The sequence below is a fragment of the Tachypleus tridentatus genome, chromosome 8 (genome assembly GCF_004210375.1).
Source record: "Tachypleus tridentatus isolate NWPU-2018 chromosome 8, ASM421037v1, whole genome shotgun sequence".
Classification (NCBI taxonomy): Eukaryota; Metazoa; Arthropoda; class Merostomata; order Xiphosura; family Limulidae; genus Tachypleus; species Tachypleus tridentatus.
This window is the reverse complement of record NC_134832.1, coordinates 93,617,507-93,644,207: the sequence shown is the minus strand read 5'-3', so window position 1 is coordinate 93,644,207 and position 26,701 is coordinate 93,617,507. Positions and strand designations below refer to the sequence as shown.

Below are 26,701 nucleotides of genomic sequence, written 5' to 3'. Positions count from 1 at the left end.
CAGAAAAGCAAGGCACTTTCATTGATAAGTTCATCTACAAAGAAATACTTCAATAAAATCTAATCTGTGATGTAATGCAATGATAATAATCCATTTTAAGTTAAAATATCATTAAAATATTTTTCTCATGGATGGTTAACATTATTATTGAATGGCATGTTGTGAGTACAGTGTTGTAGAACTCTCAGACAAATCTAGAAGACTATGGGCCTGTTTTTGGGTCAGTAGCCTTCTGCTAGTGTCTCTCTCAGTGTGGATTCCTGTACATGGTGAGGGGACCTTCCAGGGAAGGTTCTGTTTTTTCAGTTTACCTTCTCTGGGATCTAAACATTCACCCACATGTTTGCCGTGCGTGGCGACCTGTTAAGGGGAGGAGATGATCCTGGTGGTTGAGGGGTCCAACCCTAATATGCCACTTTGGCCTTAAATTCCTGTAGATGGGTAGCCTTGTGATGGCCCTCCTTGACTCAGCCAGCTGGCCCACTTGAGCTAGGGTCAACCAAGTATCAGTGTTGGATGTTCTCCACAGATATTGTGGACATTATATCTGATGCTGATGTTTGGGTATGGTGCTTACAAAACCCTGGTGCTGCTGCATTGTCCTTGTTTGACATCATAGAATATCCCCTTATAGGGATCCATGGTGGATGGGGTCAGTGGACACTGAAATATTGCTTTTTTTATAATGGATCTTCCAAGTAAACACTTAAATAAAATAGTGAAAAAACAGTCCATAGGTAAACAATGTTTTGAAGATTTTGAGCAGTAGTCTTCAACATCTGTACCACCTGTTGTACCTCATTTTCTTATCCTACATTCTCTTTCAGACAAACCTTTAGGGCAACTGTCTCCCTTTTTCATTCAGAAGGGAGTAGAAAGACTTTCTGGCTCTCCAAAGTCAGTAAAGAAGCTTCAATCTGGTGACATATTGGTGGAAACATCCAGATCTGAACACAGTGAACTTCTCTTGCATTCAGAGGCAATTGGGGATATATTTATTAAGGCTACACCTCATTCTACTTTGAATTCATCATAAGGAGTTATTGTTGAGAGGGATTTGAAGAACATCCTTTAGTCAGAAATTCTCACTGGTTTCTCCACTCAAAGAGTTTCTGCAGTGAGGTGTATCTCCACTTGCAAAGATGGAATTACGATGCCAACCAATATCCTTATTCTTACATTTACATCACCACATCTACCTGCCACCATCAAGGCAGGTTATCTTAATTGCAGGGTACGGCCATACATTCCAAACCCTCTCCAATGTTTCCAGTATCAGTGGTTCTGTCACTCGAAGACGTCATGTTGTGGTTCCTTGACGTGTGCTCATTGAGGTGGCAAGGACCAAGATGCCTATGAACATGAAACAGACCCTCATTGCATCAGTTGCAATGGCTTTCACCCATCCTATTTTTGTTGTAAATGGTTGGAAGAAAAAGAAGTACAGCATTTGAAAACGATTCATAACATTACTTATCCTGAGGCTCGAAAGTTGCTCTCCACCACTTCATCTCAGATGTATGATGATGTACTTCATTCCACTACTACAGTGGGAGTGCAGACAGATCTCTCTGTACCTCCAAAAGAATCATTCTCAAAACAAATGAAAAGTATTTTGACCTCCATGGTTAAAAAAGTTTATGAATCAACTTCAACACCCATCTCTGTCATTTACATACATTCCAACAAATCCCAGGATTCATATCCTTTGGTTCTGAGTACAGGCATTTCCTTGGATACATCTTCTCCCACCCCAAGATGCAAAACAATCATTCGTTCATGTCCTCAATCACTGGAATCCTCTTCTAACAGCAAAGACCTGCCCAATTGACTCAGGGCAGAATACATGGAGGTCGATAGATCTCCCTCAAATAAGGACAGTAAAGGAAAAAACATGGTCATAACCAGAAGGGTTCTCCACCCATTTTGCCTGCACATAAATAAAAATGGCCACCTTGATACAATGGAACTGTCGAGGTTTACGTTCTAATCTGGATGACATCAAAACACTGGTTGCTTCCTACCATCCTGTATGTCTTTCCTTACAGGAAACATTTCTGAAACCTGCTGATACAGTCATCTTTTGGTAGTTTTCTTTGTATAGAAATGACATATTGTGTGATGAACGAGTGCATGGAGGGGTGGCACTGTTGGTTGATCAGCATGTGCTCACCCTATCTTGGCCACTTAACACACCCTTGGAGGCCGTAGCTATTTTTGTTTCCTTGGATCATACCATTACTGTTTGTTCTCTTTACCTGTCAACTGGAGAGACTTATGATCAATTAGACCTTGCTGTTCTAATCAAACAGTTGCCATCTCCCTTTTTAATCCTGGGGGACTCTAATGGACATATCCCCTCTGGGAAAGTGCTGATATTGATAGGAGAGGCTGCTCTGTAGAGTGTATGCTCTCTGAACACAACCTTTCTGTTTTCAATACTGGTTCTTGTACTTCTTTTCATGCACCTAGTCAGTCCTTTACTGTTATTAATCTCTCAATTTGCTTCCCCTTCACTATTCTCCCATTTTTCATGCAGGGTTGACAATAATCCACGAGGCAGTGATCATTTTTCTATAATTTTGAGAGATACTGGTTGTGGTCAATGCCACCAGATCCGTGTGCCCTAGTGGAAGCTGGATCAGGCAAACTGGCCCTCTTTCACTGCTCTCACAGAGCTTCATCTTGCCATCGTCTGTAAGCCATCAATAAACAACTGTATGGCAGAGTAACTGACTGTATTATACAAGCAGCTGCCCAGTGTATTTCTAAGGTATATTGAGCAGCAGCTACAGACTACCCTCCATCGTTTACTCAAGTGGACCACAATAAACGGCTTTAATTTCTTTCTCTCTAAAACCATTTGCATGCACTTTTGCTGCCAACTTGGGTATTCACCCTGATCCTGAACTCTATTGGTGAAGTTGTGCTGCCTGTTGTCCTTGAGACAAAGTTCTTGGGGCTTATCTTTGACCATAAGCTGGCCTTTGTACTACACATCAAGCAGCTATGGGTCAAATGTACAATAGCACTGAACATCCTCTGTGTCCATTCTACCACCACTGGGGGAGCATATTGATGTTCTATGTTAAAGATATATTGTGCTCTTATTCAATTGAAACTTGACTATAGATCACTGGTCTATGGCTCTGCCAAATCCATGGTATTAAAGATGCTGAACCCTATTCATCAACAAGGACTTCGGCTCTGCACTGGGACTTTCTACACTTCCCCAGTTTAGAGTTTATGAACCTTCTTTGCACCTCCACTGTTTGCAAGTGTTCTTACTATATGCTTCGAAATTTCGTTCCTTACCAAAGCATCCTGCATGGGGTTGTATTTTCCTTTCTTGGTGGGCCGTATTTTTTCAGAACAGATGGTATGCCAATGCTTCTATTGGCCTTCGTATTCAGGTGCAGTTGGATGAATTGGGTCTGTCCTTGGATAACATTGCTCTATCCACTGGTCAGCCCATTCCACAGTCCCCAAATGTGACCTTTCTGTAAGTCATCTGAGAAAAGCAGATACTCCAGATTGGAAGTACCGTATTTATTTGGTGAACATCTTTCAAACCATTTTTCCATTCCTATTTATACGGATAGTTCAAAATCAGGTGACTCTGTGGGCTCTGCCATGGTTTGTTGTGATTTGGTGGTTGCATGCAAAATCCCCTCTATAGCTTCTGTGTTTACTGCTGAACTGTATGCCATTTCTCTTGCCCTGGATCAAATAGAGGCTAAGCAATACTCAAACACCACTATTTATACTGACTCGCTTAGTTCTCAACTGGCCATGGAATCGCTTCATATTGATTCATAACCTGTTCTCGCTGATAATCAGAACTGACTGGCCCATTTCTCCTTAACATCTACTTCTATCCAGTTTTTCTGGATACTGGGTCACGTTGGTTCAAAATCAGGTGACTCTGTGGGCTCTGCCATGGTTTGTTGTGATTTGGTGGTTGCATGCAAAATCCCCTCTATAGCTTTTGTGTTTGCTGCTGAACTGTATGCCATTTCTCTTGCCCTGGATCAGATAGAAGCTAAGTAATACTCAAATGCCACTATTTATACTGACTCGCTTAGTTCTCTACTGGCCATGGAATTGCTTCATATTGATTCATAACCTGTTCTTGCTGATAATCAGAACTGACTGGCCCATATCTTCTTAACATCTACTTCTATCCAGTTTTTCTGGATACTGGGTTACGTTGGTATTTGCGGAAGCTAGCTTGCTGACACCGCAGCTAAATCTATCTGCACTGCTCTGCCTGTTCCATACATGGACTATGGTTCTGTATTCAAGGCTTGGCTCCATGCCAGCTGGCAGTCAATTTTGAGTGAGCAAAGTGGAAACAAGCTTTTCCAAATAAAATAAAACCCTATATTGGACTTTGGCCATCTTGCTTCAGTAAGGCTTGGAAAGAAGAAGTTGTTCTATCTAGACTGTGCATTGATCACAGTTTTCTAACTCATCGTTTTCTTTTATCTGGAACTGATGCACCAATGTGTATTCTGTGTAACACTCACATCACAATATGCCACAATTTACTTTTTTTCCCTTGTTACAACTCTCAACGACGGCACCATTTTATACATGTTCTGTCCCAAGGTTTGTCCATAACATTACAATGTTATTGGTGATGGTGACACTATCCACCTTGGTAAAGTTTTTAGTTTTTTAAAGGCTATTAATCTTTTTAATGCCATTTAAGTTTTTTAATTTATACATTAGATCTTTTTTAATGTGATTCCCTTTTAAGAATCAAAGTCCATCTAGTTCAATTTGAACTTAGAAAATGGCCGTAACGTTAAATAACTCGAAATCAGGACTGGAACAGCCAACTTCAGGTGACTTACACTGCTGTTTAAACTACCCATTAGTCATCCTGATGAGTTATTAAAATTTTGCTACATGTCTTTTAAAACTTTTATTACTTTACTTTTTGAAAATGGCCATAATGTTAAATTACTTGGAACCAGCACTGGAACGGCCAACTTTGTGTAACTGACGGTGGTTTTTGTACTTACCTGTTATTCTTCCTGGCAGGTTATGATAATTACAGTTATGGTACAGAAAGTCCTTTATGACTTCTATTACTGTAGTTTTTTCCTGAACGTTGTAAACTAGATGTAAACATTGGTTTTATGTTATTTATGTTTTTTTAAACTTTGTTTTACCTTAATTTCCTTTTATGAATTTTTACTAAATTTACTTTAATTTTACCTTTTTACTGGATGTTTGGCACAGATAGCCTAGATGCTTTGTGCCATAAAACACTAAATCAATCAACCAACCAACCACATTCCATCTGTCCCTCTGACATATATGGCTTTTTTGCCTTTTTCCTCTTCCTTTATGAGTAAAGAGTGAAATCCTGGATGAGACGAAATAGTCTCTTATGGGTGTGTCTCTATAGAGCCTGTGCCATCAGGTGTTGCACCAATGGGCTTCCTTTGGAAGCTGTCTAAAAGATGTTTATCTAGGTAGATTTGAACTTGTCTCTCCATTACTTTAACATGGAATTCTAGCAAAATTATCTGTAAAGGTGAGCTATCATTTCAAAGATTAATATTTTCATACCTGAAAATGTGTTTCAGATGAATACTCACCTCTGTACACAGTCCCATCCTTTCTCCCTGTTATGTTTCTTTTGCTACATTTTAGAAAAATAATGACATGGGGCTTTTTACTTTATTGTTAAATGTTTACAAGAAACATATAAGGCAAAAATATTGATTAGCTCAGTCATTTATCCTAAAAACAATAATAGTTGCATTCATAGCCTGAAGTTAGTGGTAGTTCGTTGGCAGAAAATAAAAAAAGCTAGTTGGTGCTATTATTTAGTCAGTGTCTTCCAATGGGCACTAGCATTTGTTTGAAAATAATAATTAGCATATTTAAAAAAATAAAGCTATCTACAAGCACACCATTTTGAGAGAAAAACAAACTACAATAACTAAAGAAGTCTTTTTCACTATTTTATTGCATATTATTCTCACACATTTTTATTATGGATTCCCAAATTTAAATCAGAATGTGTAAACAAAATGTTCAAGTGTTATTTTGATTTTTGTTTATATCCTGTTTCTTATTCATTATTAAAAATATAATTTGAAAACAAACTATTAATAAAAGAAGAAATTAAGAGCACGAAACCTCTTGGAAATTAATTTCTAATGACTTTTGACATTACCGAAGGGCATGCAACTCATAAATTTGTTTTTTCATGTGAATACTTTTTGAAGTAACTGTTGAACATTTGCCAATGACCAAAGAAAGTTTTTATTTTAAAATGTGTTTCAGACTGTTTCTTACTTTGGTTTACCACTGACAAATATTTTTCTTGGTCGCTGTCTTTAGTATAATTTTAATTGACCTTCATTTTCACCAACTACTAAACAAGATGATTGTTTTAATGGCTTCATCCAAACATAATGGTCTATGGTTTGTAAAAATAACCAAATGCATTCAAATGATATTGTCCAGTAGTTATTTCTACATTTTGAACTAACTGTGATATTTGTGTTTATTAATTTCATTTATTTAAACATCACATGGAAATTTTGCTCACACTATAATATAATATGATAATAATTTGTACTTGATAAGGACCCTGTTAGAATTAAATGCATGCAGTTATGATTTTGTTTTTGTGTTTATAATTTTGAAATGGTATTTCATAATCTTATATCTAATTTATACTTATTAAACCGAGCTTAATGTATTGTACCAGGTGTAGTCTTGAGTCTATGTATTGAAATGGAAAGCATCAATTGTTTGTTAGTAGAAAATTATAGGAAATAAAAAAATTGGCTGATGATGGCTCAAGTACCAAAAGATTAAAGTTATGAAATATTTTAATCATTACATGGTACTTGTGTTCTTATAGATCTAAAGTAAATTTATGTAGATCTAGAAAATAGTTATTAGTATGAAAGTAGGTTTTTATTGTTATTGTTATTAATAATTTTAAAATTGAAATATTTTTCAGCAAAATATTTTTGTAATATACAATTAAATACACACACACACACACACATTTGTGCATAAATCTTTCTCTTAACTCCTTAAACCTGAGCAGATGCTGCCATTGTTTGGCCAAAAATCCCAATTTACCCATCATTAGTGATGGCATCTGATGACATGTTTTTTTGTCTGAAAACTAATCCAAGACATGTTATCCACAAAATTAAGAAAGTTGAATTTCTTAGGGAGGGTGATAATTATAAGAACATTATGAAAATAATTTTGGCAAAATGCATAAAAAATTATGGGTTTAAAGAGTTAAATTCTTGTAAAGGTAATTGTCACATTGTCTTTATTTCTTATTATAAATTGTATTTGTAGGTTTGTGGAATACAAACCGACATCTTTAGAAAGAAACTACAAGCATGACCTTTTGACAGAACATGATATGGGTGTTGTTATTGACCTAATAAACCCAAATACATATGCTGTGGATTTGAATGGTATGTATTAAACCTCAGTAACAAGATTTTGCATTATTTTTAAGCCATTAAAACAAAATTTCTGAGCCTCCATAAAATGATTTCTAATTATGGTCTCAGTTTATTCATAATTCTGTGAATTGACCTTTTTAAGACTTTCTTCCATTCAGTAATAAACCTTATGTTACTGTTGTTACTTTGTAGCTGACAGAATGCCCAAATAGAATAATACTTTCATTTGGGTGTTTTTAATTTTTCATGCATTTTTGCTGTATGTAGATTATTAAATAGGTTATAATACATTCAACAGAAAAGTAAAATATAAAATTACTAGCAAATTCTTATATTTCATAATCTGATTTAGGGAATAAAAGTGGGCTTCTGGTGGCTCTTTTCTTAAAATAATTACTTTTTTAAGGTGTATGATAAATAGAGCATCTATGGCCAGTAATATGTATGAGAAGTTTCTGAAAAAAACTTAATGATATGTCTTTTTGTTATGAAAACTATTAGCAAAATATATTAATATTTTTTTTAATGTGACCAGAAGTGTATTTCATATTTGGATTAAAAGAGCTGACTTGCATACTATACAGATAAACAAATGAAAAACATCATTAGTTAACTTTCTTTGCCCTAGTAGTTGTAGTTATGTAGCCATTTAATAAGCTAAAAATACATGCATTAAGACACCAAATTTGACTTTCTTGTGGTTGTTACAAGTTAATGTTTGTTCAATCACCTCACTCTGTTTTACATTATCAATAACATTTGAAGTTATCTGAAACTTTCTCTTAAGCAAACCCTGTATTGAGCACAAGTATTATCATATTAATATGTATGTACAGTATGTTTGTAGGTCATATCATTTATAGGTACTTGCATCTGTTCCATTTAATGTTAAGTGTTTTAAAATGTATCTTTTTAAATGTTGATTTGTTTTAAAGAATAACTCATTGATATTTGTTTTGACAAAATAATTTTCTATTTTTTTGTATTATATTTGCAGTTTTTACCTAAATCTAAATCAAATAGATTAAGATAGATATCTTGTTGATGACTTGAATACCACAAATTTGGCAAGTTTTTGCTTATTAACCCTTAAACAGCAGCCATCACCAATTGATGTTTTCCTAGAAAAAGATGGCCACCATCAGTTGATGATTTCATGTTTTACATTCAGTACATCTATTGTTAATTGATGATACAGGTTAAAAACATTAGTTGGCAACCCCCATCATACCCACTCAAAGCATTGCATTTATTCATTTTTTCAGTGTAAGTCATGGAGCAGGAAAGGAAGGGTATGCCAGCTAAGGAATGAAGCAAAAACATTTTTTTCATCAAAAGATGAAATTGAAGTATTAGCATGTGATAACACTGTGTAACAAAATTTTTAGTTTTTCTTGTTCCTTGGCAGAAAGTGTTATTTCCCAATTGCTTATGCCTAAAGTAAATGGAAAAGACCTATTTTTCTCTTCAAACTTTGCTTTTGTAACCTGGAAGCATATAACGAAAACATGATGGGAAACTATATTTGGGGGCTGGTATGTGAAAGGGATTTACATTATAGTTGCAAATCTCGAAAAACTACTTGCTTCTAAACATTTTTATATAACTTTAGTATAAATACATGGAAATCTTGATTCATATGTTGTTTTATTCAGACGTTATGTAAATTAAAATGTGCAAGTTTGCCCATTATTACATAGAAGATAGGTTAATTTCTAAATTTCATTATCTAGGTCACTGAAGCAAAGTTTGAAGGGAATAATGGCCATTTTCTGTACTTTTACAACATAAGCAATTAAGATATAACCCATACTATCCAGGAACAAAATTTGTGTTTCATAGTGTAACTATTCAAATGAAGAAGAAAAGTTTTCATAATCATCAAATATAATAATGTAAAGCTTTAAATGCAATTTAAATAGTGAATCAAAATCCATTGGTTCCCAATGGGTAAATTGTCATGATTTGGATCCATTTATTCATTCTTTTGATGGTATAAATGCTGGACTCACAGATAAATTTAGTCTCATGGATGAATCTAAAGAATATGAATTTTTTTTTTACTGCTATATTTGATCAAAATATAATGTCATATTTTGTGAGAAACACATATTATGAGTTTTAGAGATCCTTGAATTCTGAAGAAAGTGAAAGTAACACTCCCTTTACTTCATGAAGTAAGACATGGGAAGATACAAAGTATTGAGGAAATTTACACTTTTTTTTGCTTTGTTGATGCTTATTTCCCATTTAAAAAAGCATGTGTTAGTTGATTATTGGAAGAATGACCTCTTGTAGGAACTCCAGTTTTTCCAAAATACATTACTTGAGATTGATTCATGAAGATTCTTAGATATTTGCATTTTGAAATAACAAAAAACCAAATGCAAATGACTGATTATATTATGGAAAGGTCATATATATTGATAATTATTACACAAGTCTGGAATTATGCAACATTCTCTTTGAAAGTAAGACATGCCTCTGAAAAAGGGAGATATTAAGAAGAAAGGAAATATTTTAGCAATTCAATGGAAAGACAAATGTCGTGTTACTTTGCTTATTACAATACATGAAGGTGAAATGAAATACAGTGGAAAGGATGATTACAAAACTAAACAACCAATAACTAAACCTGATGTGGTTTTAGATTATACTATCAAAATGAGGCTAGTTGACAAAAGTGACATGCAAATTGTATAAATTGGTTGCCTTTGTAAATGTGTGAAATGGTACAAGAAGCTCTTTTTTTCACCTTATTAATATCTCAATTTTGAATTTGTATAAAATGTGTCTAGTAAATACTGGTGAAAAGCCATCATAATTTTTATTTTCAGTAGTGATAACCATAACTTTATTGTTTTTTTCAGCATCATTAGACCTTGAGGATGAAAAGCTTCTTGAAGAAGACAACCTTGGACCACAAGATTCCAAAAGGTTTGTTTTGTTCATCGACAAACTGGTTTAAGTATCTTTGTTATATAGGTTCATTGGTATATCATGTAAAAAACAACATCATGTTTTATCATGTGATAACAACACATTTGCATGTGATACCATCAGTTGCATATTTTCTTCATTACTACAAGTAATAATATGAATTTTTGTTGTTTTAGTAAGACCTGACAAAAGTTGGAATTTTTGTTTTCTGAAGTTAAGTAAAAAGATAAAACTGAATGATTATTGAAATATAACCTTACTGTTCATTTTCTGAAAGAATTTAGTCAAAGGTATTAAGATAATTTATTGTGTGCCTAGATCACGACATCACAACAAAGCTGTACCTTGGCTGAAGAAAACTGAGTACATTTCTACAGAGTTCAACAGATATGGAGTTTCTAATGACAAAACTGAAACAAAGTAAGTATACACACTGTCTTAGAGTCCTGAAAATGGGGTATATTTACTTGTGCTTAAGAAAAATTAGAGTGTAATATAATGCTTTTAGTATTCTGTTTATGTACATTTATATTATTTGTAACTTTGACTGTTGCTTTTCCATGTATAATGAAATTAATGTCTTTACTTTTTTTGGCATTTTAAAAGTATTAGCTTCTGGTATTATTATTAAATACAAAAGCAAGTTCTGTTACTTCAAGATCATTATTCTGTACATCAGAATGCATGTATAATTACAACTTTCGTACTGAAGTTTCATCTACAACAGTCAGTTGTTATTTAAAAAGCTAAAGCTTAAAAGCTTATTTACATACCAGTTAGGTATATGTATTATGTTTCATTATGTTTTTATAAAACTTTGAGCTGTTGTAACGTTAACACAGTGTTCCATTTTTTTTCTGATCTTTTTTCACTGGATTCATTAAACAAATGTGTAAGGTAACAGATATTTTCCTTCTTTAGACAGCTGTACTAAATGTTTTACATTACTACTTTCTGAGCTAGTCCTCAATCTGTTTTTAACTACTTAGCTTTTGATATGGGCTAGGTGTACTGCACTTAACTTCTGACCATCAAAGTAACCAAGAGATTAGTGATGCAATAACTTTTGATAATGTAAGCATATATTCATTAAATTTCATGTACTATTAGTGCATTTTATGAGTCTTTTGGAGATAAAAGTCAGAGTTTTTAATTAAGTACTTTTAAAATAAATTTCTCCAGGAACATGTGTAGTCAGTGTTGACTGCTCTGAGTTCAAAGTGAGTTTTATGTTAGGGTTAAAAATACTTTTATGCATCCCAGAATTGTCATATTTGGTTTGCATAATTTGTGAAACCTCATAAATAGGTATGCTTTTTTTTTTTAAGGAAATCATTATATTTTAGCTGTTAATTTCTCTACCCTAGCTTTAAACTGGGTTGATCAATTTGACCAACCTCATAACCACAATAAAAATCAGGAAATAAATCTAAATTACTTTTTTTCTTTCTTGAGTGACTGCAGGTTGTAACAGGAAACTGTATTTGTTTATTCTAAATATCTTAAAATTAATAACTGTATACACCAATTTATATATTTTACTGTTTTATTGATATTTGAATCATGTCTTACTAATAATTCTGTCAAATAAGTTTTAAATTATTCCATTAACAAACAGCTCCCATTATACTGGTATCAAATTATTTAATGCATGAGCTGCCTGCTAGCATACCCTGTGTAGAATTTTTATGTTTTTGCTTCATTATCTTACCTAATCTTGCCTGATCTAATAAGTTTCTAATTTTTATACATTTTAGTTACTTTTATAATAATAGATAAAGAATACTCATGAAAAATAAGAAATATATTACTTACCTGGGTCTTCACTTTTGGCTGTTGACTGGCATTGCATCAGTATAGTTATTTATGATTTGTTGGTTATTCAACTGTTTATATAAAACCTTACAAAAATTTTGTTTGGTATCACCCACATCAGAAATTTTAAAAAAAAACTTAGCAATCTATGACCAGCAGCAACCAAGTTCAAAGGTCATAACTGGGAGAGATAATTGTTTGCTTTACTTCTTTAGTTATTGTTCTATATTTTAAGAAAAGTTTCAAAACTTGTCTCTAAATAGTAATAATGTGTGTGTGTGTGTGTTTAATAGTTTAAATGTTACTGTATAATACAAAATATTAGTCCACTAAAACACAACCAAGAATGGACCAATTTTATATTATTGGATACGGTAACATGATTGCATTACATTACTAAAAGTCTGCCAAATTTTATCTTATAGCAGTTTTAACATTTATCATCTGATTAATCATTCATAAACTTTAAAAAAATGTAATGAAAGTATAGCAGCTTAAAATGTTGAATAGGGCTAACATTTAGGTCATAACAGTTAGCATATACATGTATTGTTCTAGCATGAAGTGTCACTGTCTTTTGAACTACATCCATTTTATATATGTCTAACAAGAGCTGCAAGCTGAAAATATGTGCACCCACATGTAAAAGGATTATGTATTAAATTGGTTAATGAGCAAACTTGTAAATTTCAACCAAGAAAATTTGTATGTCCTGTACATGCCTTTTGACATGTTTTCAATTTCTGATAATATTCTTGAATCTTGATCAGCAAATACACTGAAATGTTTTCATTGTAAGTAGCTCTGAATGAGACACACCAGTATATATAAACAGTGATTTAATTGGTTGGTATTTCTCTGATCTGTTATGCTCACTTTATGTTCTTGCCTCATGTAGTCTAAAAATATTCAACTTCAAATGTTCTCAGTTGTCAGACAGTATAATTTTTGAAAGTGGTTATACAGTACATAGGACTTAGACTATTTCTGGTATTTGAAATTGAACTGAAATGTTTTACACAGTTTACCATCTTAATGTAACCATTAGAAAAGCATATTCTTGAAATTAAAGTATATTCTTTTTCTTTTGAAGTATGTTTTTCCAAACATATTGATTATTAGTTAAATTTAAATAGGTATTATCAGAGTTTTGAGATACCTGTCTTGCAGTTTTTACTTAATTATACTTTTAGTATATGCTACTTTACTGTTTCTTCTTAATGTTTAGTTAATTGTCTTTTAACATTTGTGAAAATAGCTATTAAATTAAATTTTACTCTGATTTAAAAAACGACATTCTTGAAGAGTTTTCTTATTCTATAATATCTCTAAACATAGGTTTAACTGTAGTTACTGATCAGTCATACAATACACTCATTAGGCTCACATTTTACATTTGTATTTCAATTATTGTTTATTTCACCTACCTTTCTGCAGAGTTGGATACAATGTCAAGAAATTGTTCAAAGAAGAAAACCTTTATATGGACAGAGAAAGTCAAATTAATGCTATTAATAAAACTTTTGAAGATGCCCAGAAACCTGTAAGTAGTATAATAACATTTTAGTAACTCTCCTAATACATTAATATATGTGTGTGCATGTGTGAAAATAGTCAACAAGCACATAAAAGTAAATGTATTTATCCTTCTACTTTTCTGTATGTTGTTAATATCACCTGATTTTTGTCCTGTCTCAATGAGAGTACTTGACAAAATGCAAAGAACCTAGCACAAACTTACTAAATTATATCTTATTTCTGCTTAAATAATGTATAATTTAATTTTTATATCTTATTTTTATGGTTTTTACAGGTTGGGAAGTTTTCAAAATTTTGTGAGATGTTGTTTTGAAATAACATTAAAACACCTTATTTAATATTTTTCAATATGTACTCTACATCTGTCCAATTGATTAACATTCATTTACATACTTCTTTTGATACTTTACTAATTGCAGTAGTCATTACTCTTAGCTATAAGTCACAAGAAAAATCAGAAAATTTGACAAAGATCTATTGATGACCTTGGATCTCACCTTTCTAAATGACATCACTTGTAATTTTTACTAACAATATTCATGGTCAAATTCAGCTTATATTTAACAAATAAAGTTTTTAATAAATAATAAGTTTATTTCTGTGAATTGTTTGAATACAATGGATTCAAATGTGATAAAAATATTCAAAAAAAGCAATATTTAATCAGTACAATAAATTAAAACATTTCATAATACTGTAATTACCTAATGACAGTTTTGTCTTTAACTGTTCCATTTGCTTTTTTTTGTGTTGGCACTGACAAAGTGAAAGTATTAGACAGCCTATATAAAATATACAGTCCTCTACCCTATAGGGCAGAATGATTAGTTTGGTAATGTTTGGCATCAAATCTGCCAAATAACTTTTCACGATCCTGTTGCTGAGATTTAAGGTTATTGGTTGCTATTTTAAACAGTTGTTTGATTTCTGACAGTTCTGAGCTTTCTGTTAGAACAATAGAATGCACACACATCTGATGTAAATCCCAGTACTAGAACACCTTAAAAAAATAATCTGGTTCTTATTACCAGCAGAATTTTATCCATGATCAGAATTCTCATGTTTTCAAGATGGTGGATGATACACAAGTCTTTGGCATGTGTTCCACTGTCCATTGGACACTTGCACTGTGGGAGGCATCCTCTCTCAGGACATAAGTCATCATAAAGGTCATTTTCTAACTGTTTGTCTACATTTATTCATATTTTCTCAAGATATTTACAATACTTTAATGTACTTTAACTCAATGAGATTTTTGTGAACTGCTTTGATGTACCTGTTGTTAAATTGCATTACAAAAAAAAACAAACAACAAAAACAAACTTCTAGGGGAAATACTTTGGAATTTCAGAATTACTTTCTATAGGTTGTATAGCTTCTGCAACTAAAATATTTTTTGTTCATTTTTGAAGTTATCAGTGCTGACTGAAGGATGGAAACCACATTTCAGAATGATGAGAAACAAGTTTAGTAAAATATATTTTTTACTCAACATTTCAACTGGTGCTTTTTATCAAGGATCTTTGAGCATCATATGTTAAAAACTGATTTTAAATCAGAGTAACTGGTTAATATCCTATGAAATGACTTCTGCAACGTATGTCAATAAATAATAAAAAAAAAGTGTTGGGTGAAATTTATCTTTCTTGAATATCTTGTTTTTATATGTGATATATTTGAATTTGCAGCTTTGAAATTTCAAGAAGATTTCATTGTAATATTTTTTGCTTAAGTATTCTACATTCTTATAAAACATTTTGTAAAGTATTTATTATATAAAAATGTATATTTTATCTTTGTTTTAAATTGGAAAAGTAAAACTGAAATTACAAAAATTAAGTATGATGTACAAGGTAAGGTGGCAATGCTAGGAAATACACAAACAAGGGAGGGTTGTAATATTAACTCATAGCTACTTGTGTAGGAAGTTTTGTATGTTTTTTTTGTATTCAACCGTACCTTGTTTCTGTACTTTCTAGCACTGCCATCTCTGCACTATACTTAATTTTTAAAAAAATATTTTGTTTGCTACTTTATAAATTGGAACTTTCAGAACAACAATTAAAGAATTTGAAAATTGAAGTAAAGGGGAAGTATTTTAATTGTTTTTCAAAATAATGTCTCACAATAAAAGTTCTGAAATTTTTAAAAAACAAAAAAATACTACTAAGAAGTAAATTATATGGTTTGTTGCATGCAGAATCTTTATACATAGAACTTTATACTGTTCTCATGCAACTTAACTAAATATTTCATTGTAAAAAGTGAAGGACAAGGATATCAGTTATATTTTTTCAGTATAGAAAGGGAAAACATTTCAAGGAGGTCACCATTTAAATGGACAAATTAGAAATGCTTTGTGTTGTGCCTAAACAGTCCAGCTATTGATCAAACTAGACATTTAGAAGATAAGTAGCCTAATGACTAACTGTGGTAATTTTAGCTCTGTTGTCCCAACATTTTGGCTTCATAAAGAAATGAACCATCATTCAAATCAAGTTCAGAACTCAAAAGCAAAAACTTCAAGAAAGTTGACTGTTTTTATGGATGACTTGCACTTCCTAACTGGATTACATGTTTCACTATGGAAGCTGCAAGTGTCAATGATATCATTTTCTATAAGCTATTTAAGGGTCACCCTCCTTTACTGTATGGGGATATTCATATAGCTTTACTTGCACTAATTACCATTTCTGTGTCAACTAGATTTGCAGTAGTTATATCAAGCTTTTCACATGTAAGGAAGAAGCCTACATCAGTAGTTTCAGTGGTACGAATTCAACCAGAATAATTTTCAGAGATCACAGCTATCTGTGGATCAGTCATGACTATGCCAAGCACCAAAGAGATCCACTATACCAGCTTTACATCTCAAGGGTGTACTCATGGACCATTTCATTGAGAATCCATCAGATAAAACCATGGGATGCCATGCTTGAGAAAAAAGTATCCATTAGTAGCTTTGCTAATATTCCTTTAGCCAAATTAACCATTAGAAATGCCAGTATCTCAAAATGCTTGAACTCAAACAGACTTTTCTTCCACCAATACCATCTGAATTTTAACTCTGGTCTTTTCAGAGCCTCTATGATTAGTTGTTTCATAGCAGCATGAAGTGTTTCTTCTCCACATCTCCAGGTGACTTTTTGAACAAGAGGGATGAAGTCCATGCTTTGACAGTAAACTAAATGCACATTTTGAGAGGAATTATTTGTAAACTTGTGTACAGGTAAGAGAGAGAGAACATGCAATTCTATAGAATCCCACAACAGTCACAGGAGGGTGATATATAAAGCCACAGCATGCATTAATGATGTCCATGTTGTTGTTTGGGTATTGAGTTGGGGAGTATAGGAGTCCATTCAAATTCTAAAATATGATGATCAGTTTGTTTCATAAAGGACTGAATGGCATTTATTATATGATGATAAAATTACACTGGTAGAAAGTGAATTTTTGGTTGGTGTAGGATCCTCCAGAACTCTAGTTGTTTCTTCTTTCTATCAGGTACTTCAAGTAAAACCACTACTCTAAGAGATGAATATAGTTGTCTATAATCTAAAATTAGGCACTTGTATTTAAGGTTTAGACCTGTTGTGGAAATTAAAATCAGCATGACCTGTGAAAATAAGCTTTGGACTTTTAATGAAACAATCCAGTGCCAACATGTTAACATAAATATCTTCAGAAAGGAGCACTATTACTTCTCAATCTATAAGTAGTATTTCAGATTCTTTTAAAAAGCCAGTTTAGTATGTAGTTGCTGTTTGATGTGGTAGTGGAACCAATATGTGAAACACATTGTTTTTGTCCATAAATAAAGCTGCATTTGTTCAAATAGTCACAACACCAAAGGCTTGCTTTGTGTCAGTACTAATCTGTAATTACAGGGAAATGGCTATTCATCTTGCTGCTAAACTAATTATCAGCTCATTGAATGCAATGGAAATTACTAGAATAAACTGTTGCTAGTGTTGCTTCAGATGCACTGTGACCAAGGACAGATTCATGGGTACCTAAACATCTGACATCACTATTTGAGAATTGTACAGATAATTTGGACTCATTGTAGTAACAAGAACATAGTAAATATTGAATAAATTTTCCAACATGTATGTCGGATCTTATAGCCAACTGAATCCAATATCAGTAACATGTGCTACATAGTCAATAGATGTATCTAAGTAAGTGTAAACAGTATGTGTGTATCTAGTGCTGAAAGGAAGTGTATGTGGTAAACTCTTTAGTGTGTGTCTGTTCATAAAAGTCTGGTCAAAAATAGGGTATTCATGTACACACTGGAAGATGTCCACTTGTCTAATGCATTACACCTTGCTTCCAGGAACTTGCTAGTGAAACAAGAGCAGATGTAAAACTACTTCCAGATTAAAAAAGTTTTTCTATAAACTTTTTGTTGTACTATTTGGGTTGCATAATGTACTTGCCATTTTTGAGAGTTTGACAGAGAGGATTAGAGTTGGATAAATGTCTCATTTATATGGATAACATTTTAGTGTTTTTTTGTAGACTACAGTATACAATCAATTCAAGCATGCTTGAAGTACATATCAGAATAGTTAGTGTGTGCTTATATGTACTCTTTGAATTTCTCAGTCACATTTTGAGGGATGTTGGAATGTTTACGGATCATAACAGTCAATAACAGCTCCATCTTGTGAGAGAATATTGTACAATTTCTCCAGCTGAAGTAAATTTTAGGTTAACTATCCAAACTGTTCAGTCAATCTAATGGGATTTCATTGTTAACAAATATTCTAGTTAATCATAGCAGCATTGTCAGGCTGGAGTATAACATGTTATCCTGTGTATACAAAGAATTAACTACTGTCATCTTGTATTTGTCAAACCATAGTATCACTGATTGTATGGTATAAAGTTTACCATTCAAATGAACCATATATAATTTAAATGGCTTATGAATTTCAATAATGTGTAAGAGATATCCACATTTAGAATTGCAATGCTGTATGAGGACAACCTTGTACATTTTCACTGGGTAAAGCAGATGGATTGTCTAACAAAATAGTGAATTTCCAGATTCTGAAATACATTGCAGCAGCAGTGACAACAACCATATACTTTATGATGATTTCCTTGTGGTTGTACTTCACAGATGACACATTAGAGATCTGGCAGGAGCTTTCCAAAGATTGTGATCTAACTTGAGTGTTACTTGTCATGCAACAATAAGAAGGGTAACTATTAAACATTGAAGACCATAGTCTTGGTTCCCATACCATTATATGAGCAATTACAAATGCAGGTAGTGCATACTATAGAGTAGTGGTTTTGAAACTGTGATGTAACTACTGGTCCCCAGAATTCTGAGGTAGGAGATACTCTGTTTGATGCAAAAACTGAAAGCCGTTAGTTGTGCCAATGTATGGAACTAATTTTTCAAGCTACACCTGCATTAAGGTATTACAAGAGAGTTTAAACTCCTTGTTAGAGTTGTATGGTCAACTTTATAGAAAATAGATATAAATAGTTTTTTACTGGAAATGAATAAAAGAGATTAGTATGCACAGTTTTTATCAGTTACTATGTTAATGAGTCAGTTTTGTCACTTCAACACAGTCTCTTGCTGATTAGTGGAAAACATAATTTTGAGCAACCAGATGGTTCAGTGACTCAGTTTTAACAACCATAACAGTGTTATGTGCTGCCCAATGTCTTTCAGAATGCGACATTCATGCTATCAAGTGTATGCTTCCAACATTATTGAATATTGGTTGAAATGATTGAGATAACCAACTGATATTATTGTTTTGGTGTATAGAATAATAGCAATGCTCAGTTGGTTATTATTCAAATAAGTTTATTTTTGAACATGGACATGGCTCACAGATGTGACTTGTAGTGTTTTACTTTCTTAATATATTTTGTCACATCATATTAGGGAAAAAGCATTATCCTAAGCACAGATTTAACATTTTATGCTATATTAAATTATATATCATACTGAAGACTTTTATTAGATACTTGCCCTCACTTTTTTTCCTTCTGATGGCACTTGTGGTGACGTTATTAACTCAGATGGTGGTGGTCATATGTGGATCTAGAACAGTAAACTACTTGCTGTACTGTGGTTATTGGCTATTATGTTTCACCTGCATCATCTTGTTCATATGTTGATGTTATGCTGTAGTAGAGAACTTGAATGCTAATCCACACATTGTGAGTTCTAGCTGAAAAGTCTTAGTTTAGCTGAATTCTGCCTATTTTTACTTTTATTAATTCTGAAAGTGTTCAGTTTGTCAGGTTGTAGACTGCAGCATAGTAGATTGGTAATGAATGCTTAGTGCAGCTCTCAGGGTAGACGGCAGGAGTTGTGGGTTAGGATGTCATGGTTACTGTAAATAGGTTTTTGAGCAGTGTGATGTGTACTCTTGATATATGTGGGTGTTAAATACGTATAAGAGGTATATTAATTTGTATGTGTGATGTTACATTTGTTGTAGTTTTACAAGAACCTGTTTAAATATTTTGTCACCCCTCGAGTGGTAAATCAGAGGGCTCACACTATTAAAAACCATATTAGGCACTCATGATGGGCACAACATAGAGAGTTCGTTATGTAGCTTTGTGGTTAACATCAAATACATATACAGAACACAATTTTTTGGACAGTAAAAATATTTTTTCAAAATGTTGCAGTGTATGTTTATAAAACAGAACTGTGATTCTTAACTTGTTAGCATGCCTTGGTAGGAAGATATGGTATTACCTAGCATTTTCTTTGGTGTTTATAAAGTGTTTTTTGTTACATTGTTGGCTTACATTACATTAACAAGAAACATGGTTTTACCTGATGGTTTAATTAGTACTGATGAATACTATATTAATTTAGCAAATATACCTGTGTATTGTACAATATTTATTTCATAAGCTTTATGATAACAGTGGGATTGTGTGCTTGTGCAGGTCTGCTGTGAATACAGGCAAATAGCAGTTATCCTTGCTGTGCATGGACAGAAATATTATTTTTACTTGGTTTCAGTTTCATGTATTAAAAATGAAATTGTGAAATGGCTGTCAAGATCAAGTTATATAAGTAGTTCTTTTGTGACATGTTCAGTTATTTGGATTAAAACTTTTCATAATATTCCTAATTTGTGTGGTATTTTATACTTATTTTTATACAAGTGTCAGTATGAACCCACTTTAGTATGGGTTGTAAATGTGCAACTTTAAGGACACAAGTAACACCTGTGACACCCTCATAATAATGCAACCTCTACCACATCTGGCATAAAGATATAATACTATAGATATACAGCTGATTTGTAGTTCATAACTTTATGTACTTTTTTTTTGCATATTTAAATTATAAAATTTACCAAGAAGAAAAGTAAATCTAGTTTATCATGTAATATTTTTTACTTGCCACTAAAATAAACCATTTTTGATTGATTTCTGGGGATGGGTAAATAGAAAAATAAGACTGGGACATCATATAATGCTGATTTGTAGTGTATGTCTTGAAAACAGCACACTGAATCAAACCATTTACCTATACAATAGAAAATTGTTTTACAGTTCAGAGTAAATAGAATTTTATGCAGCATATACTATCTATACAAACAGTGGCAATATATATATATATATATTTTTTTTTTTGTTAGATTGAAAAACATTACAGCAAACCTGGAGTCTATCCACTGGAAGTATTGCCTCTATTTCCTGACTTTGAGGTTAGTATCAATAATAGCTTTATTCAAGAGTCTGTAAGTTATCCCTATTATTATTAATAATTGTATTACCTAAACCAATAGGAAGTATTTATAAAATAATAATGATCTTAGCCACAAGAATGGAAACTTACCCTTATTTAACCCTTCATACCCAATGCCTAAAATTAGTGTGCAAAATGTCAACATCAAGATTTCAAAAATTGTCATTTAGAGCCTCAAATTACCTCCAAAATAAAACTGTAAATGATATTCTGATATTTTAATTATTTATTTGATTTTAAGTTTTATTAACATTTGTTTCAGATGAAGTACTTAAAAATGAATAGAAAGTGTTAGCCCTAATTTTTTTCCCATTATAATTATATTGTTGGTGGTACGTATTAAATTTCACACCTATGCAAGTGCAATTTGTTAGTAAAAGACTTTAAGCCAAAAATCTAGTAATTTTATATTTGTTTAAGGCTATCTTAGTTCATATAATTTGAAAGCAGAGAATTTGATGATGTCAAAAACTCTAAAAGGCAACTATTCCACGTTTTCTTTTGCAATTTTCAAATTTCTAAATACATTTTGAGACATCTCAAAGTTAAGCAGGGTTTTTGTCTTATAACTTATTGAAAATTTATTATTTTTATGCCATGAAAAAGTAGTAACTTAACAGAGTTTCCCTCATTGTTTATTTATTTATTTTATTAAATCTCACTACAGACTCAATATAATATACATGAGTTAATCCACATACTTGCACGTGTTAAGTATTTGCACTATACCTTTTGATACAGCATGTGTCTTCACAAAATTTGGTAAACTTTAGGAAAAAATTAGAAGTTTTTGTACACAGAAAATCAGATTTCTAATTAAATGTTTTTTACTAAATATTTGTTTATGAAAATAGTTTGTTTTGTTACTAGTCTAAGTACAAAGGGGTTTTGTGTTATAATTAAGAAAACTATTTTTCATTGTAAAAATCTTGGATATTATTTGCTTAATCTCTAGAACCTCCTAAATACACTTCAAATGTTTGTTTTTAGTAAGATTTGACATTTTATGTTCTTTTCTATACCATTTGTGGGGTCAATGAACTGACCAACATCACAACCATCATAAAAAAAATTAGGAAATATAAATTATTTTTGTTTTCATGCTGGAATGATTGCATAATATAACAGAAAAATACAAATGTTTAGTTTAAGTAGATTAAGTCTCATAATGGTATATATTTAATATTTTGTATTATGTTGATCCTTCCAGTCATGCCTAGCTAACATTACATAAATTGCATTAATGAGGTGCAAGTGCACTCATGCTATGTATTCAATAATATAAAATTGACTTTTAGTCTTCTCTGTCTTGGCTGTGTTTTAGTGGAGTAGTATTTTGTAATATACAGTCACATTTCAATTACTGTACATTATATATATATAAATTATTACTATTTAGGAATAAATTATTAAACTTATTTTTATTGAAATATAGAACAATAAGTCAAGAAATAAAGCATACAATTGTCTGTTGTTGCTAAGACTTGAAATTTGTTGCTGCTGGACATAGGTCGCTAAGCTTTTTAAAATTTTGAATGTGGAAGATATTAAACAAAGTTGTTGTTTTTTTTATATATATATATATATATATATATATATATGTGACATCCTTTGACCCATGACCCATCATAAAAGTAACTGTCATGGGCGTTTTTTCCATTTAAAATAACTGTTATATATTTCAAGGCCATTGTGAATAAGGATATTGTAAAATTTGGCTTTGAACAAAGATAAATATTATGAGGTCTACTTTAAACATGTACATAAAGTTTGAAAAAGAGGACATAGATAACTTTTACATTTTAAAATAGTGAAGTGAATACTGTATTTAAATTGGTTTTAATGTTTTAGACAGTTTTTTTCACTGCAGTTCTTTCAACAATGTCTCCCAGTGACTCAATCTTATATCTGCAAATGTGAAATTCTAAAAACTGGGTTTCAGTACTTATTGTGGGCATGGCACAGATATTCCATTATGTAGCTCTGTGGTTAATTACAAACATCCAGATATTTCAACAAAATAGCCTAGAGTGTGATGTCACTAGGCATGCAATAGTATATGTACAAAAATTGGCTTTCAGGTCAACAGTTTTGTAGGTCATGCATAGCCAGGAGTGTAGATCCTGGGGGGATGGAGGGTATACATCCCCCCTTCATTTTAGGTAGGGGGTATAGTGCATACAATCATCCCCCCTTCAGTTTGGTCTGTTGAATTGTTTTATTGCACCATAGGCCTACAAGTTATGTGTTTGTTCTTGTGATTCTTGTGTTCTTACCAATTGAATTACATAATTAGGCCTAGATGTAGGCTTTTTCAGTAGCCGAAATGCACATCTTTAATATAGGCATGCTTCTAAGCTTTTCAATCTAAGCGATAGTTCATAAGTATCAGTCAGTAGACCTAAGTATACATGCAAGTATCATGGCAACAAGATTACTCTGTAATTGCATGTTTACAGCTTTTAGGTTCACGTAATCAGAGATTACCAATTTGCAAATTGAACAGTCCACATAAGTGGTTGCAAAAATCATCCCCCATTGGGTATAAAAAATCTACGCCTGTGTGCATAGCTACATACTAAATAGTTATATAGTTATTTTTATTGTATTACAAATCATCATTTAACTAAAAAAATCAAAATTATAATTTAAAATATCTCAAAGTGAGCAAGGTATGTTTGAAGTTTCTGTATTTTAGTTACTGTGACTTTTATTACTTATTGACTCTTACAATCCAAGGCTAAAGGTGGCATTATACTACCCACCAGATTATAAAGGGTTACACTGGGGTGTTAATTTTATCTGAGCTTGGGGTCATTTTGGTAATATGACATATTGTTAATCTGAGGGCTTGTGTTTTACATTTTGTTGCAACAGAAATGTCTTGCATTTTGGGGTTGCTGATGTGCTGTAATGTTGGTTTTCAAACCCCACTATTCTGTCAGATGACAATAGGCAAATCTTGCCTAAGAATTGTTGTGCATATTGGTTAATTTTTTATTTTACAGCCTTTTCTTTTTATCACTCTTTATTCAAAGTTTAATGCCACAAATCCTGTTTTAAACCTTTACTTATGAACAAATTAGTAGTTTTTTTTTGCTTCCATGTAATTTCAACAGTCACAATTTCAAATGTAAATCATTAGAAAGCATTCTCACATTAAAGTACAATCACAGAGATGCCAACTATTTCAAATGACTGAGCGTAATGATTGTAGACAGAGCCCTTTATCATTTGTGGCTACTAGGCCTGACCAATGTCTCTAAGCTGTTTATTATTATATTATTATTATAACTATTATTATTTATTACTGCTATAGATTGCTCATTTATGACTGTGTTTTGTGTATTTAATAAATAAATATAAAAACATTATTTTGAAATTATATCTTTTATTTAGTTCAGAGTAACAAACATACTGGTAAAACAACATTGAACATGCACAAACAGTAAGCAGAAAAAGCCTTTGTGTAAGGACTAGTTTATATCATGTTTATGACACCTATTGTAATAGTTTTGCAGCTGTTGCAGCCTTTGCTTTCATGAGAATGTCTCTGGATGGTTGGGAGTTATAACAACATTGTCCATTTGACTGCATACACATCTTGTGTGTTATAATACTGCTCAAAACTGAGGTGCTCAAGTTTGGTCTGAATTTGCTTTTGTTTTCAGTCACTAAACTAAATATCCTTTCACTGTCAGCATTAGAATGGAAGATTTGTAAGAATTCCAAGCATAACCCTACACAGAAAGTCATACTTCTAGTTGCCATTTCCATCCTTAACTGTAGACAGCTGAACCCAAAACTTGTCAACATTCAACTGAAGGACAGTTTCTGAGAAAATATCAATTTGATAGTTCAAATATTGCCCTTCCAACTTGTCAATAGTGTCGTGCTCATGTGTACTTAAAGAACAGAATACCTGTCTGTGAAGAAGTGCAGAGAAGAGAAATCTTTGCTGACTTTCAGTTTTGGATCAGCAACCTCTGCATGAATCAGAAGTTCATCATTTAGAGGGAAATGTTTCATCATGTAATTTGTAGCTGCAATATAGTATTTCTTGACACTGGTGTAGAAGCTGATCAGGTTCAGGTCCTTTTCATATTTAACAATGTATTCCTTGGTAGCATTCTCAATAGAAACTGCCTCATCAGATTTGTGTAAGGATTCATTGTTGTAATCAAGTTCAGTGATGTTGCCTTCACTGGCTTGATGTATCTGACAAGTATATTTTTAATTTGTGTAATCAGAGTTCTATGCATAATGTGTATGCAAAGTTCTTCTTTGCATTATCAAATTGGCTTTCTCAAATAGAGGAATTGCAGACTGAAGAAAAAGACAAAATAACAAGTGTGTTTTGTTGTCCAAGAAAACTGTCAACTTATCTAACTTGCTCTGCACATAACTTTTCTTGGTTACTTCCTTGCTAGCTTTCGTTTTTTCTCTCTTTTTTCATTGATTGTCTCTTCTTTTGTTCAAGGTCAGACTGCCTAAACATATATTGAGTGATATCAAATGTTTCTTTGTCTATTTTGGAGACTGACTGTGTGTCTTGTGTCCCTGTGTGGCTGAGAAGGTGTCTTGACTGTGTCCCTGTGTGGCTGAGAGGATATCCTGACTGTTAGTCTTGCTGCCTGACTGAGCTGCATGCTTAGCTCCTTTCAAATCTAGTTTTTCCTTTTCACAGTGAAAATACTTCTTCAATTGCTTTCACATGCCCAGTGTTCTGTTGAGGCACACCCCAAGTGATAGTAGAATTTTTCTTGTTTCTTTGTCATACAATCCTTGAAACTCTTTGAAATGTTGTTTTCTGCTAGCAATTTGTCCAGAAAATAGTAGATATATATCAATATATCAGAAACTGGGCAGGGCAGTTCTCTGGATGCTTTCTGGGCAGCAATATTCATGAGGTGACAGGCACAGCCCATGAAGTAAATGCTAGGCTGTCGTCTTGAGATGTGTCCCATCACACCTTTACCTGTACCAGACATAACTGAGCCATTGTCTGAAGAAAAACTGAGAAAGATTTCCCATGGAATTTTCCTCTTTGTCAATTCATGGTCCAAAAGCTTAAATATTCTTTCCCGTTGAAGCTTCTTTCCATTCCACCATTGTCAAAAGAGAACAAACAATTTTTCCAAGCAAAGGGTCAAGATATCATACAGCCACTGGATACAGTTTTAGTCAT

At 32.5% G+C, this 26,701-nt stretch overlaps 1 protein-coding gene across 1 annotated transcript in view; it reads left to right on the top strand.

Moving 5' to 3' along the window:
- The window catches only part of atms (RNA polymerase II-associated factor 1-like protein antimeros), a 58,980-nt gene that overhangs the window by 14,920 nt on the left and 17,359 nt on the right, over positions 1–26,701 (top strand). The window contains exons 3-7 of the mRNA XM_076450210.1: positions 7,351–7,472; positions 10,334–10,400; positions 10,722–10,823; positions 13,656–13,761; positions 21,404–21,472. Coding sequence (XP_076306325.1) covers positions 7,351–7,472; positions 10,334–10,400; positions 10,722–10,823; positions 13,656–13,761; positions 21,404–21,472 — 466 coding nt within the window. The remainder of the gene's footprint in view (positions 1–7,350; positions 7,473–10,333; positions 10,401–10,721; positions 10,824–13,655; positions 13,762–21,403; positions 21,473–26,701) is intronic.